Source organism: Pelecanus crispus, chromosome 21, assembly GCF_030463565.1.
Source record: "Pelecanus crispus isolate bPelCri1 chromosome 21, bPelCri1.pri, whole genome shotgun sequence".
In the NCBI taxonomy this organism is placed as follows: domain Eukaryota; kingdom Metazoa; phylum Chordata; class Aves; order Pelecaniformes; family Pelecanidae; genus Pelecanus; species Pelecanus crispus.
In genome coordinates, this window is record NC_134663.1 from 5,517,637 (window position 1) to 5,529,389 (window position 11,753).

The 11,753-nt window shown below is 50.7% G+C and overlaps 1 protein-coding gene across 1 annotated transcript; it reads left to right on the forward strand.

The window, feature by feature from the left end:
• The first annotated feature begins 7,185 nt into the window (after positions 1–7,185).
• On the forward strand, positions 7,186–11,179 carry PRNP (prion protein (Kanno blood group)). Its single transcript, XM_075724126.1, has 2 exons — positions 7,186–7,327; positions 10,383–11,179. The coding sequence occupies exon 2, from the start codon at positions 10,385–10,387 to the stop codon at positions 11,177–11,179; it is 795 nt and encodes a 264-aa protein (XP_075580241.1). The 5' UTR covers positions 7,186–7,327; positions 10,383–10,384.
• Positions 11,180–11,753: the final 574 nt, after the last annotated feature.

Genomic DNA, 11,753 nt, shown 5'->3' on the forward strand with positions numbered 1-11,753 from the left:
TGGAGCAAAACACTGCTGCCCACGCTGGGGTTTGTCCTCCGGTGCTGCTCCCACATGTGGACTCGGAGCAAGGTTTATGTTCATCATCTTACAAACCATTCCTTCCTCCTCTCGAAGCACCACTAGAGAAAATGCTTTGCAGCCCGTGCTTCACACCTCCGGTTTTTTGCTCTTGGTGGCGTGGAGATCACAGCAACCCCAAGCCCTGAAAAGCCTGGGGGCTTCTTCCCTTGTAATTCAAGCCCTCCGCACAGATTTAACATGACTTTTATTCTCCTGGCTTTCTCCACGCAGGCTGCAAGCCACAGCGTTCGCACTGCATTGGGAGTTGCTTTGGAAAAAGTTAAGGAGATAAAATTAAGGAGAAATCCTTTAGGGGAGGTGTCGGCTCTGGCATCTCCACTCAGCCCCTAAAGCTAGCACATCTCAGCTCCAGCCTGTATTAACTAGACGTTCCTAGCGTGCGCAATCTTTGATGCTCTTTACAAAAAAAATTGCTAGTAGGGGGAAAAAAACCCCTAATTTCAAAACACTTCCTTCTCCACACCCTGGTCAAAACACAGCTTCCTACACAGCTTTATTTCTTAGGCTGGCCATTCCCATAGCATAATCTTGGGTCAGAAGCAGGAATATTACCTGGGTTTTTTGATTGCATTGGCTAAGGGCGAGTAAAAAAACCTGCGCCTTATCTGAGTACATAATGCACTTGTACCCCAGTGCATCCACCATAGAAATACCTTAGGGGAGATGCTACAAATCTCAGTTTTTCATAAATAAAAACATTTGCATCTCAGCTCCCTTCAAGCTCTGGCTAAAAACCAGCCGTCATCCCTGGAGATAAACCTCTTGGATGATCCTAAGCATTACTTACTTACACCAGCCGAGAGAGAGCGTGCAGCATTTAAGTTAATGATGCCGTTCCTGCGTCGCTTGCATCCCCTCGGCTCGGTGCGCCGAGGTAGCCATGGAGATGACTACGGAGAGCATTGTGCCCATGACAACTCTGCACGAGCATCTTCAGCGTCTTCGGAGCCGCCTTGTCTCTCCCCAGGCTTTTCCTTGCTCCAGACAGCGATTATTGGCTTGTTTGTGCTCCCACGCAGGTGATGGTAAAGCTTTCCCCCATCAGCAGCTCCCCTTCCAAGACAGAAGGGCAGAGGTTTAGACATATGGAGCAGATTGGGCATATAATGCCTGAATATTTGGTATATAATGTCTCTTTGGTATATAATGTCAGCCTGATCCTCAGCATAAGCTTTGTAAAGAGCCTTTAATTTGTTGCTTTAGGGGAAGGAAAAGCTTTGGACTAAGTCACACACGGTTTTGGGTCGACATCCCAGCTGGAGGATGCTCCAAAATGGATGGAAAGGTACACATCACGCGGGAAACTGTTTCAATAGATTACAAATCCTAACAGCTAAAAATCTGGCCCACTTTCCCCCATGGGTACGCATTTCCCAAGCTCAGTTTGTCTTTGCTTATTCTCATTTACACCTGGAGAAAAAGGGGATGAAAACCCATGAAGCCGGCCTCGGCCCTGGGAACCCTTTATATGGAGGGAGAGGGGAAAATCAGGGTGGAAATGTACTCACGGGCTCTGCTAAGAGGAGTTGCATGACTGTTTTGTGAAAGAGTTGGGTTTAATCATCTCATCCTCGCTGAGCACGAGTTAGAAACCAGGTCATGGGATGCGAAAGCTCGATTCACTCTCACGTGAATAAACAAGGTGAAGACCTGGACCAAAACTATGTATATAAAAGAAAAACATATAGCTAAGAGAAAAACGTAACAGTTCTTTTCAATATTTCTTCATCTCCAACCTGGTCCTTATTTCAGTCTATTGCTTGACTTTTTTTTTTTTTTTAAAATCAAAAATCAAACAATTGTCTGTATTTCCTGGGGTTCAGCTTTCCCCATCTCACCCCAGAGCCCCTTTTCCCACCAGGAAAACTGATTTCTCCTGCCCCTTTCCCAACACAACCCAGCCAGGAATCCACAGGGAGCCCCAAGGACCGTGGCATTATCCCTCCACCCATCCCACCTCCAAAAGAAGATGCTCCTGCCTGTGGCTCCACCTGGGGAATACAACATTCAAATGTCAGCCAGGATTTCGGCACGCTCCTACAAGCTCTCAGCACACAGCTGACGCATTCCGGGGTAAGAGCAATTCCCTGAAGCGGGGTCTGAGGCTGGCACGGATGATTGATGTAAGAACGATGGAAATGGGAGTGCCTTCGCCCTTCCTGTGTGTGCCCTGGTTTATTTTTAAGAAGGTGACCTCAGCGCAGCCACGTTATGTCATGCAACATGCTTACGCCGCTGCTCTGATCTCGGAAAGTCTTCCGAGGGGATTACAAGTTAAAAATAAATGGGAGGAGAGGCAAAGGAAAGCCTCCCGGTGAGTCATATATTACAAGCCCTGATGTGAGGAAGGAAAAAAAAATACAGATATTCAGCTTTTCCTGCGAAGGAGCCAGCTGGTGGGTATTGCACGGCTCAGGGAAGTTTAGGGGAAGCTGGATTACAGCACTGCTGGGAAAATATTTGTTCCTGCGGCTTTATGGAGGGGCATCATGTTTTAGAAGAGCCCAAGCACCGGGCTGCCCTCGTCTGTCTGAAAAACAGGAGGTTTACTGATATGAAAGCACATAACGAGCCCTTTCTGCGAAGGGGTACGGCTCTTCCCCTCGCTCATTCTGCCGGACACAGCGGTGAATTGTTCAGCCTGGAGGCACAAACGCGGCGTGTCCCACAGTGGCTGCTCCCACGGCTCAGGGACAACTCATTTTTAAACCAAGCGCTGGGCTGAAACCGAAACGACAGCAAACATCTTCCTCAAACAAGCACGACCCACTTCTCCCATTCCCCATAAACTGATCTAGCTGGCAGCAGGGGGGCCCAAATACCCAAACTTGATTTCCCCCCCCCCCACTTCAAAGCACTTTTGTTATCAGCGCTTATTCCAAAATGAGAAAGTATTTCTAAAAATGGCGCTTTTTTTCTCTTTCTAAGAAAAGCTTTTTTTTTTACCTTCTAGCACACCTGGGTGATGCCGCCAACCCTGACAGGCATCAAAGGCACATTTTTGGGAGCTGTGTCTCATGCAGGTTATCTTCCCAAGACGCGGTGCATCATTGGAAAGGCATCAGCCTGCGGCCAGGGAGGGCCCCATCCGTAAGGAGCTTACGTGTGTCCCTGCCTGGAAGAGCAGGAGCACACGGGCAGAGGTTATTATACGCCTAATCAGATTGTAGCAGCTGGATGAACATTTATAGCTTTTTAAAGACAGTCTAATAGTAAAGAAAAGGAGCGTGCATGCAGGCGCCAATATTTTGTATTTCAGTTGCTGCTCCCTGCGGAAGTGAAATTCATATTAAATTAATTTAGCTAATCGGCTTCCTCAAGGATCCGGCTTCGTCTTTGAAACACAAGGAGACGACGACTTGCCTTGCTTGCTGCTTTCTCCCCGCACAACCAGCTTTCAGTGGTCCCTCGCTGCAGCCTCCCACCGGCAGGCAGATGCCCGCGGGATCCTGCTGCCCGGCAGTCACATCTGCCCGTAGATCAGGCTGCAAAGAGACATCGCCGGGAGGAAAGCAGATCAGCACGGCGGGGGACAGCCTCCTCCCCAGCACCACGGCTGCGACGAGTCTCATTTACTAGAGCAGTCATAACCTAATCTATTTTTTCCATGCTAGCTTTACACGCCTTGGCTTTGCAACAGAGCTGCATCTGTCAAAAAAAAAAAAAAAAAAACCCAAACCAAAAAAAACCCAACCCAAAACCCCTCCTGGAAGCAGCACGAGATGTTGCCTGGAAAGTTTGGGTGGCTTGCTATTGCTCCTCGGTGGTTCCTCTCCTGGCACGCTGTCTGTGCCCTTACGTGCCTCCGGGATTAGGGATTTCTCACCCTCGCGGGTTGCGTGACTGCGTGCTGATGATGCTCTGGAGGTGCGTGTGTTTAATGTTCTGCTCCAGCCAGTTTTGCCTCCTGGCCTGTTTTCATCCACAGCAAAAGGCTAAACATTTCTATAGTCCTTTTATCTTTTTTTTTTTTTTCCTTTTTACAGGACAGCTTATGGTTGTCAAGAGCAAAGGAGAAACACTATCCGTAAGCTGTGCTTTCCTCTTGTGCAGTTTAATACAGAATAATGGTGCAGGTAAAGATTTCTATCCAGCGCATGGAAAACCCCTTCTTCTACTAAAAATGGCCCAAAAATGACATTTCCCCTCTCTCGGTGGGGAGCTGCCCTTCCTGGGGTCTGCAGGGCTGCGAGCCTCAGCCTTGCTTTACCCCATTCGTGCAATGAAGCCCTCACGGCCAAAGAAAATGCAAAATACCCTAATAAGGCTTCAATTTTTTAATTACACACTGACATAGGAAAATAACAGCCTGACCGGGTGGCATCTTCCCTTTTTGCTGGAAAGCAAGTGCTCCCAGCGCTTCTGTTCCCTGCGCTCCCATTTATTCCCCAAATTGCATTTTCTCTGCTCTCATCCAGGCAGGAGCCAAATATTACTGAGACATCTGGTTCCCAAGAAAAATCCGAAGTAGAACATTTAACTTAAAAGAGACTATTCTGCGGTGAGACCAGAAAATAAACAAGTTCTGCAAAATGCATTTCATTAACCCTCTGAACACAGCACTTATTTCCACTTATTTTTGCCCTTGGGGAGTTTAAAGAGGTTTCCTGATAAGCTAAGCGTGATTTGAGATGGGGTGAGCTTGAGCCCAGATTTTTTGCTGGCTCCAGGGAGTGACAGCAGGATGGAGACAGGCGGTGGGGCTTCATCCCTACCTCCAAACCCCACCAAATTACCCCCAAACCCCAGTAAATCTCCCACGAACCATTTTAATGCCTTACCCTGCCTTTGCAAGCTGCAGCTAATTCTCCAAGCAAGTCTGGAGTTATGTGAATAAAAATGTTTTGCATGAATTAAAGCAAAAAAAAAAAAAAAAAAAACACCAAAAAGAAAAATCAATGCGAAGCAACGAAGCAGAGTCAGATGATTGTGGGTCCTCTCCCAGCTCATCATTAAACCAAAGTCAGTGTTTGCCATTTGTTACGAGAAAAACCCATCCCATTAATGCTTTCTAACCTGGCACGAACCCCCGTCGCACTTAACGTCCCATTATTTCCTCCGTGCCCCGTCGCTGCCTGAGCTGCGGCTGCAGAAGGGCCAAGCCTCCAGCCGAGGCTGATGCAGCTCCTGGCTTGCTGCCGGGGGCAGTTTGACCCCGAGCCGCTACAGAACCGGCGTGGCACACGGCTCCGTGGAAGAGATGCTGTGGATGCGCTGGTTTGGGCGGTTTTAGCACTGCTAACTTCCACAATAAAGTAAAGATTAATTAAAAATCCATAGGCTGCTCCTGCTCAATTTGCAGCTGGGATCCGACAGAATTTCTATGTTTCCCCAAACAAGACCAGAACTTCCTCTGAAATATATTATTATGGAAAAATCCTGGTTTTTAGAAGCCACGGGTGAATTCATCCTAACCATCCTGTTCCCGAAGCTGTATTTCTTTCTTCTCCTGGTTTTGGATTTTAGATAGCCCACTGAAGAGTATTTAAACCAAAACCAGGGAATGAGGAGCCATCTGCACGAGGAATAAATACCCCTGTGCATTGTAAGACAGGGCTTCAACAGGCTCGCTGACCTTAATCCTGCCCCTGTTATTTAATTTTCTCTTTCAGAAATTAATACGGATGTCTCCCCGGTACAGCCAAAGCGCCCAGCACAACCCATTTCCCTGCCAGACAGAATTTTTTTTTTTATTTTAACATAATCCAGCCAGATGGATGAAGAAGCGTATGGAGCAGCGGGGCAGATATCCTCTTTACAGCCAGATGTGCTCCACGGTCCGGGGACGGGAGTGCCGCCAGGACAGCCGTACCTGGCCCGGCTATTTCGGCAGCAAAACCTCAGTAGGGATTTGGCTGTATCGCGTGGCCGTGCCAAAATCAGTCTCAGTGCAATTAGTTTCAAGCTTCGTTTGCCTCTCCCAAGCACCATGCAAGCATCCCAGGTTGCTCTGGACTCAAGGCGTTTATCACAGCCCATCCTAACCCTAAAAGGGTGGGGGTAACTCCCCGTCCTGGTCTTTAGGGCTCTATAGCCACACACCCCCTCACCCGAAAAAGGGTGCCGTAAAAGCCCCAGCCTGTCACGAGCATCCCATACAATTTTTAATCGCCTTCTGTGGCATTTCCTCCCATTAAATGTTGGGGTACCTCAATGTAAAACACGACCGCTCTGTGCAGGAGGGAGTTTTGCTGCTCCGGAGCGAGACAAACGCAGAAGCCAGATTCATCCTCTCCCCTGTAGGTCTGAGCCTATTTTCTTTCCTATCCATCAACGCGCAGAGCATCTCTCTGTTTCATCGGATAATGGATTTGGAGTTGCAGCCAGCAACTGCTAAAAGCATCTTTTCCTCTGCCAGAACCCTGACCCCAAGATTTCCAAGCCAGCCCCAAACCCTGCTGACCCTATTGATATTTCTTGAATAAACCATCCGAGCGCCGCAGTTTTCCAGCTGCCCATTTGGTCACCGGCATCGCCTCCCATTGAACCCCAATTTTGTGGTGTGCGGGCGTCGTGGTTCAGCCCCAGCCAGCAGCTCAGCACCACGCAGCCATCGCTCACTGCCCCTGCCCCGATGGGATGGGGGAGAGAATCGGAGGAGCGAGAGTGAGAAACACTCCTGGGGTGAGAGAAGAACGGTTTAAGAATTGAAATAAAGTAAAATAGTAATGCTAATAGTAACAGTATAATAATGATAAGAATAATAATGATATCCAAAGCAAGCGATGCCCAATGCAATTGCTCACCACCCGCCGACCGATGCCCAGCCAGTTCCCGAGCAGCGATCGCTGCTCCCCGGCCAACCCCCCCAGTTTCTATACTGCCCATGACGCCGTATGGTATGGAATGGCCCTTGGGGCAGCTGGGATCAACTCTCCTGGCTGTGCCCCCTCCCAGCTTCTTGTGCACCCGGCAGCGCCTGGGAAGCTGGAAAGTCCTTGGCTGGCATAAGCAGTGCTGAGCAACAGCTAAACCATCAGGGTGTTATCGGCATTCTTCTACTACTAAATCCAAACCACAGCACTGTGCCTGCTCCTAGGAAGAAAATTAACTCTATCCCAGCCGAAAGCAGGACAGCAGGCCACGGTTTCCCTAGGGAAGGAGGATGGATGCTGGCCAGGCTGTGCAGGGCTGGTCTGCGCAGAAGCCAGCTCCTCCCTCTCGCTATTTATTCCTCGCCGCGGCTCTGCGGCCGAGGCTGAATCACGCCAAACCGAGCAAGCGACGGGTTCCCAGCCGGTGAGTGTCGGGGGAGAAGGGACACGGGGGGCTGCGGGCGGGGTAAATCCGGAGGTGAGGGGGCTTTTAGCACCGAGCAGCATCACGGGGAATGGGGGGGCTGCCTCTTCTCCCAGCCATCGCTGCCTAAAAATAGACATTTCAGGCTCCGGAGCTGACCTTCCTCCTTAAAAGACAGAGCTTTGCTTCTTGCCGCTGCTTGTTTATTCAGGGCTGGTTTAAAGCTGACGCTGGTGGGAAATTTCTTCTCCCCCCCCGAGCTACCGGGAGGGTTTTATTCTTTCCCACAGCTCCCGGCTGCGCGGGACTGTGCTCCCCCATTATTTGGGGGGGGTAAAAAAAAAGGGGAGGTGATTTCTAAAAACTCGGGGTAGCATTCTCAGAAAGCAAAGTGCCAGCCTCCATCCCCCTTCCCCGTAGCCCCAGCCCTGATTTTTCATCCCCCCCCAATCCAGGACCTTCCCAGCGTTGCCAGGAGGGTCCAGACACCCCCGTTCCCGAGCATCTTCCCACCGTCCTCGCCGCATCGCTCCGCCACCTTCCCCTTCCCCTCCTCCCTTCATTTTTTCCTCTCCTCCTGGGCACCTTAAGGTTATTTCCATAGTTATTTTGGCACCAGGGTGTTGGTTTTCCCCTCCCAAGCCGAAGCCACCTTCTTGCCAGCCCTGCGCACGTAATTGCTGCTTGCGATCGCTCCGCATCCTCCATTTTCCACCTCCCCCTCTGCCCTTAAGGAGCGCCGGGATTCCTCCAGTTTTCCAACACAAGCGCGGATCTAAATCGCTCTGGTGTAAATCACCTGAATTATTTTCTCATTGCTTATGTTCCCCCGCAGAGAGGGAAAATTAGGGGAGGAAGGTTAAAAAGAGTCGGCGAAAAAAATACCTGCGAAGGCATTGGATAATACAGTTTAACAATAATACGGTCGTGCCGTAAATATTATTGCCAAGCAGAGGAAGCAGCTCCCTGGTCCCCATCACGCAGAGGGGGTTTGTACCAGCGACTGCATTTAGCCGGGGTGGAGCTCCGCTGCCCAAGGTGCTTGGTGATAAAAGCCATTAACCACGGCGCTTCACCTCGGCGGGTGGGCCACCTTTACTCAGCTCGGAAAAGGAACGTGTATAATTTTATATGTTCGATAAACAGCAGTGCAAACGCAGATGAGCCTTTGCCCTGTTTATCAGAGCTCGTCTCTGCAAAGGCAATTAGAGGAATACGTTGGTGCCGTCAGGCTGGAATATCCTCCGGGGCTTTGCCGTAACCTGGTTTCATCCAGGGGCTGATTTTTCCCCGCCTTGCAACTCACTGTGGGGAGCCACATCTTAAAAAAAAAAAAAAAAAAAAAGAAGAATTGCCAATTTGCTGCTTTTTCGCCCCTAGTTCCTTTTTCTTCTTCTTGTTTTGTTTTGGGGTTTTTTTGAGTGCCCAAGAAGCATTCACCCATCCAAGTTTTTGCCGTGTCTTTCGGCTATTTTAAACCCCCGATGTCATCCTCGCTCCCAGCGGGTGGGTGCTGCGGGGCGAGGGAGGCAGCAAACCCGCTCAAAGGCGGGCAGCTTGCACCCATTTTTTTTTTTTTTTTATTAATGAGCAGGCAGCCCGAGCCTGGCTTTCCTCCCCATCACAAGGGACAGCCTTGTGCATCTTCCCCCAACCAAAAGGCTGACATTAAAGGACCTTAATTCGAACATTTCTGGACATAAGACCAGGTTTTCTGAGGCGGGGGGAGGAGAGAAAGAGCATCGTTGTCTGAACCCAAGGAGAGATTAGTTTGCTTTTTACGGACCGTAAACCCGTAACTAACATGCAACGGAAGAATTTCTGGCTGAAACACGGGTTTGTTCCAGCTGCTTGCGCAGTGAAGGGCAATATCTCACAAGAGACCGTCATCGCTTAACTGCATTCAACTTATCTCTGGGCTGAACGGCGACGCGCAAGGAAGCCAGTCCACTAATTCCTGCAAAAAACCCCACGCGGGATCCCAACCTTAATTGTTTCTTACTGTAACGTGAGCCCGCAAACGCATCCGAAGCATCCAAGGATGCTGCAAAATGCCCACCCATGCTTTGCCGGGAATGCTTCGCGCGCCCTCCCCAGCATCCTGGCATGCACGGGGGTATTTTAGGGGGGAACTCAGCCTCGGGCAGGACAGAAAAACCCTTTGCTATTGCTGGAATTGCACGTTAAACGCGAGGGTAACAGCAATTCAACGCTCCTTGGCGTTGCGGGGAGGCACCCGAAGGGATTTTGCAGCTTGGGAGGTGATTTCCAAAGGTCTTTCCGAAGGATTTGCAGACCTGGTGTGCATTATACAGGCTGGATTATACACAGAGAGAGAAACAGCTCCTTAAAATGGGATTTCATCCTTGCCAGCCCACCAGCTAGCGTAGGAGACGCCTAGCATGCCCCTGGGATGCCAACAGCAAAACGCTGAGTAAACGGATATTTGCAAACACATTAAACTAGAAAAATGCTGTTCTTCGGTTAAGGCCTGTTGCACATAAACAAGGACTTGGGCAAAACACACCAAATTTCCTTCTTTGGGGAAAAAAAATAAAAATCCAGGGCAAGGCTGGGCGTTGCCCTCCTTGCAGCCCTGGGTGCCCAAAAGCTTTGAGATTGGGATGAATCTGTTCATAGCCATCAGTTGTTGCACATCAGAAATCTCATTTGTATTATCTGATTGGATAGAGGAGCTTTGATAAGTGGATTTTTGCCTCCCAACCAAGTGAAACATTTTTCCCAAAAGCTTTTCTTCCACTACTTAAAATCGCCATTACTAGCAGAGGACCTGTTGGGGAGGTGGGGGATATATATACACATACACAAAAAATATAAATATATGTAAATAAGTATTTTAAAAATATATAAATAAGGGGGTTTGGGGAGGATAAATATGCATTTAAATCCAAAGCTGTTTATTCCGCAGCCAGATTAAAGGGGTTGATGGGTGTTTTATATGAGGCATAAGGGAGCCTAAAGCCCGTGATGCTCGTGGCGGCGCGGATGCAGGGTCTCTGCCTCCTGCCCGTAACGCTGCCTGTCCTTGTGTCCCGCAGCCATGGCCAGGCTCCTCGTCACCTGCTGCCTGGTAGCCCTGCTCCTCGTCGCCTGGACCGACGTCGCCTTCTCCAAGAAGAGCAAAGGCAAACCCAGCGGAGGAGGCTGGGGCACCGGGAGCCACCGCCAGCCCAGCTACCCCCGCCAGCCCGGCTATCCCCAAAATCCCAGCTATCCCCATAATCCGGGCTACCCCCACAACCCTGGCTACCCCCACAACCCTGGCTACCCCCACAACCCTGGCTACCCCCACAACCCGGGGTGGGGACAGGGTTACAACCCATCCAGTGGGGGAAGCTACCACAACCAAAAGCCATGGAAACCCCCCAAATCCAAGACCAACCTCAAGCACGTGGCCGGGGCGGCGGCAGCGGGCGCTGTGGTGGGAGGTTTGGGGGGCTACGCCATGGGACGCGTCATGTCGGGGATGCACTATAACTTCGACAGCCCCGATGAGTACCAGTGGTGGAGGAATAACGCGGCGCGTTACCCCAACCAGGTTTACTACCGGGATTACAGCAGCCCCGTCTCGCAGGACGTCTTCGTCGCCGACTGCTTTAACATCACGGTGACCGAATACAACATCGGACCCGCCGCCAAGAAGAACATGTCAGAGGCTGGTCCAGCAGTGAACCAAACGGAGGTGGAGCTGGAGACCAAGGTGGTGACGAAGGTGATCCGGGAGATGTGCGTCCAGCAGTACCGCGAGTACCGCCTGGCCTCCGGCATCCGGCTGCACCTCGCCGACGCTTCCCTTGCCACCCTCCTCCTCCTCACCCTCTTCGCCATGCACTGATGCGCCCCGGACCCCATGGCTTTGAGATGTCACCTGTGTCCCTGTGGGGACCCCCCAAACCTCCTCGTTCTTGCTTGTGGTCGTCTTTGGTGAAGAGCCCTTGGGGCGCACGGGCACCAACGCTCCCCATCACCTCCCCGGAGGCTCCAGTTTAGGCAACCGGATGAAAATTTTCTTCTCCACCCCAAACGCGTCCCCATCGTGGCAGGACAGCGATGGAGCTGGATGCCCAAAAAATGGCCTTCATCACCTCCTCCTCCTTGGGGCTACCCCAAGAGGGACCAGGCAGAGAGGAGATCCCTGCAAGAGCGTTTCCAAAAATCCTCTTTGCTAACAAGCAGGGTTTTACCTAATCCCCTTAGACCCACTGCCACCAAAACCCCTTTCCCCAGCACAACGCAGCCTTGCGCCCGAGCACCTATGTACCCCACAGGGGTTTTAGGAGGGTCAGGTATGGGTTTTTCAAGGAACAAGCTGCCCAATTGCAATTTGAACCCTTTAATCCTAAAAACCACTCTTCCTCGTGTACATATGGACCTGCCCGCGCCGCACCTTGCATGCTGCAAATACCTCC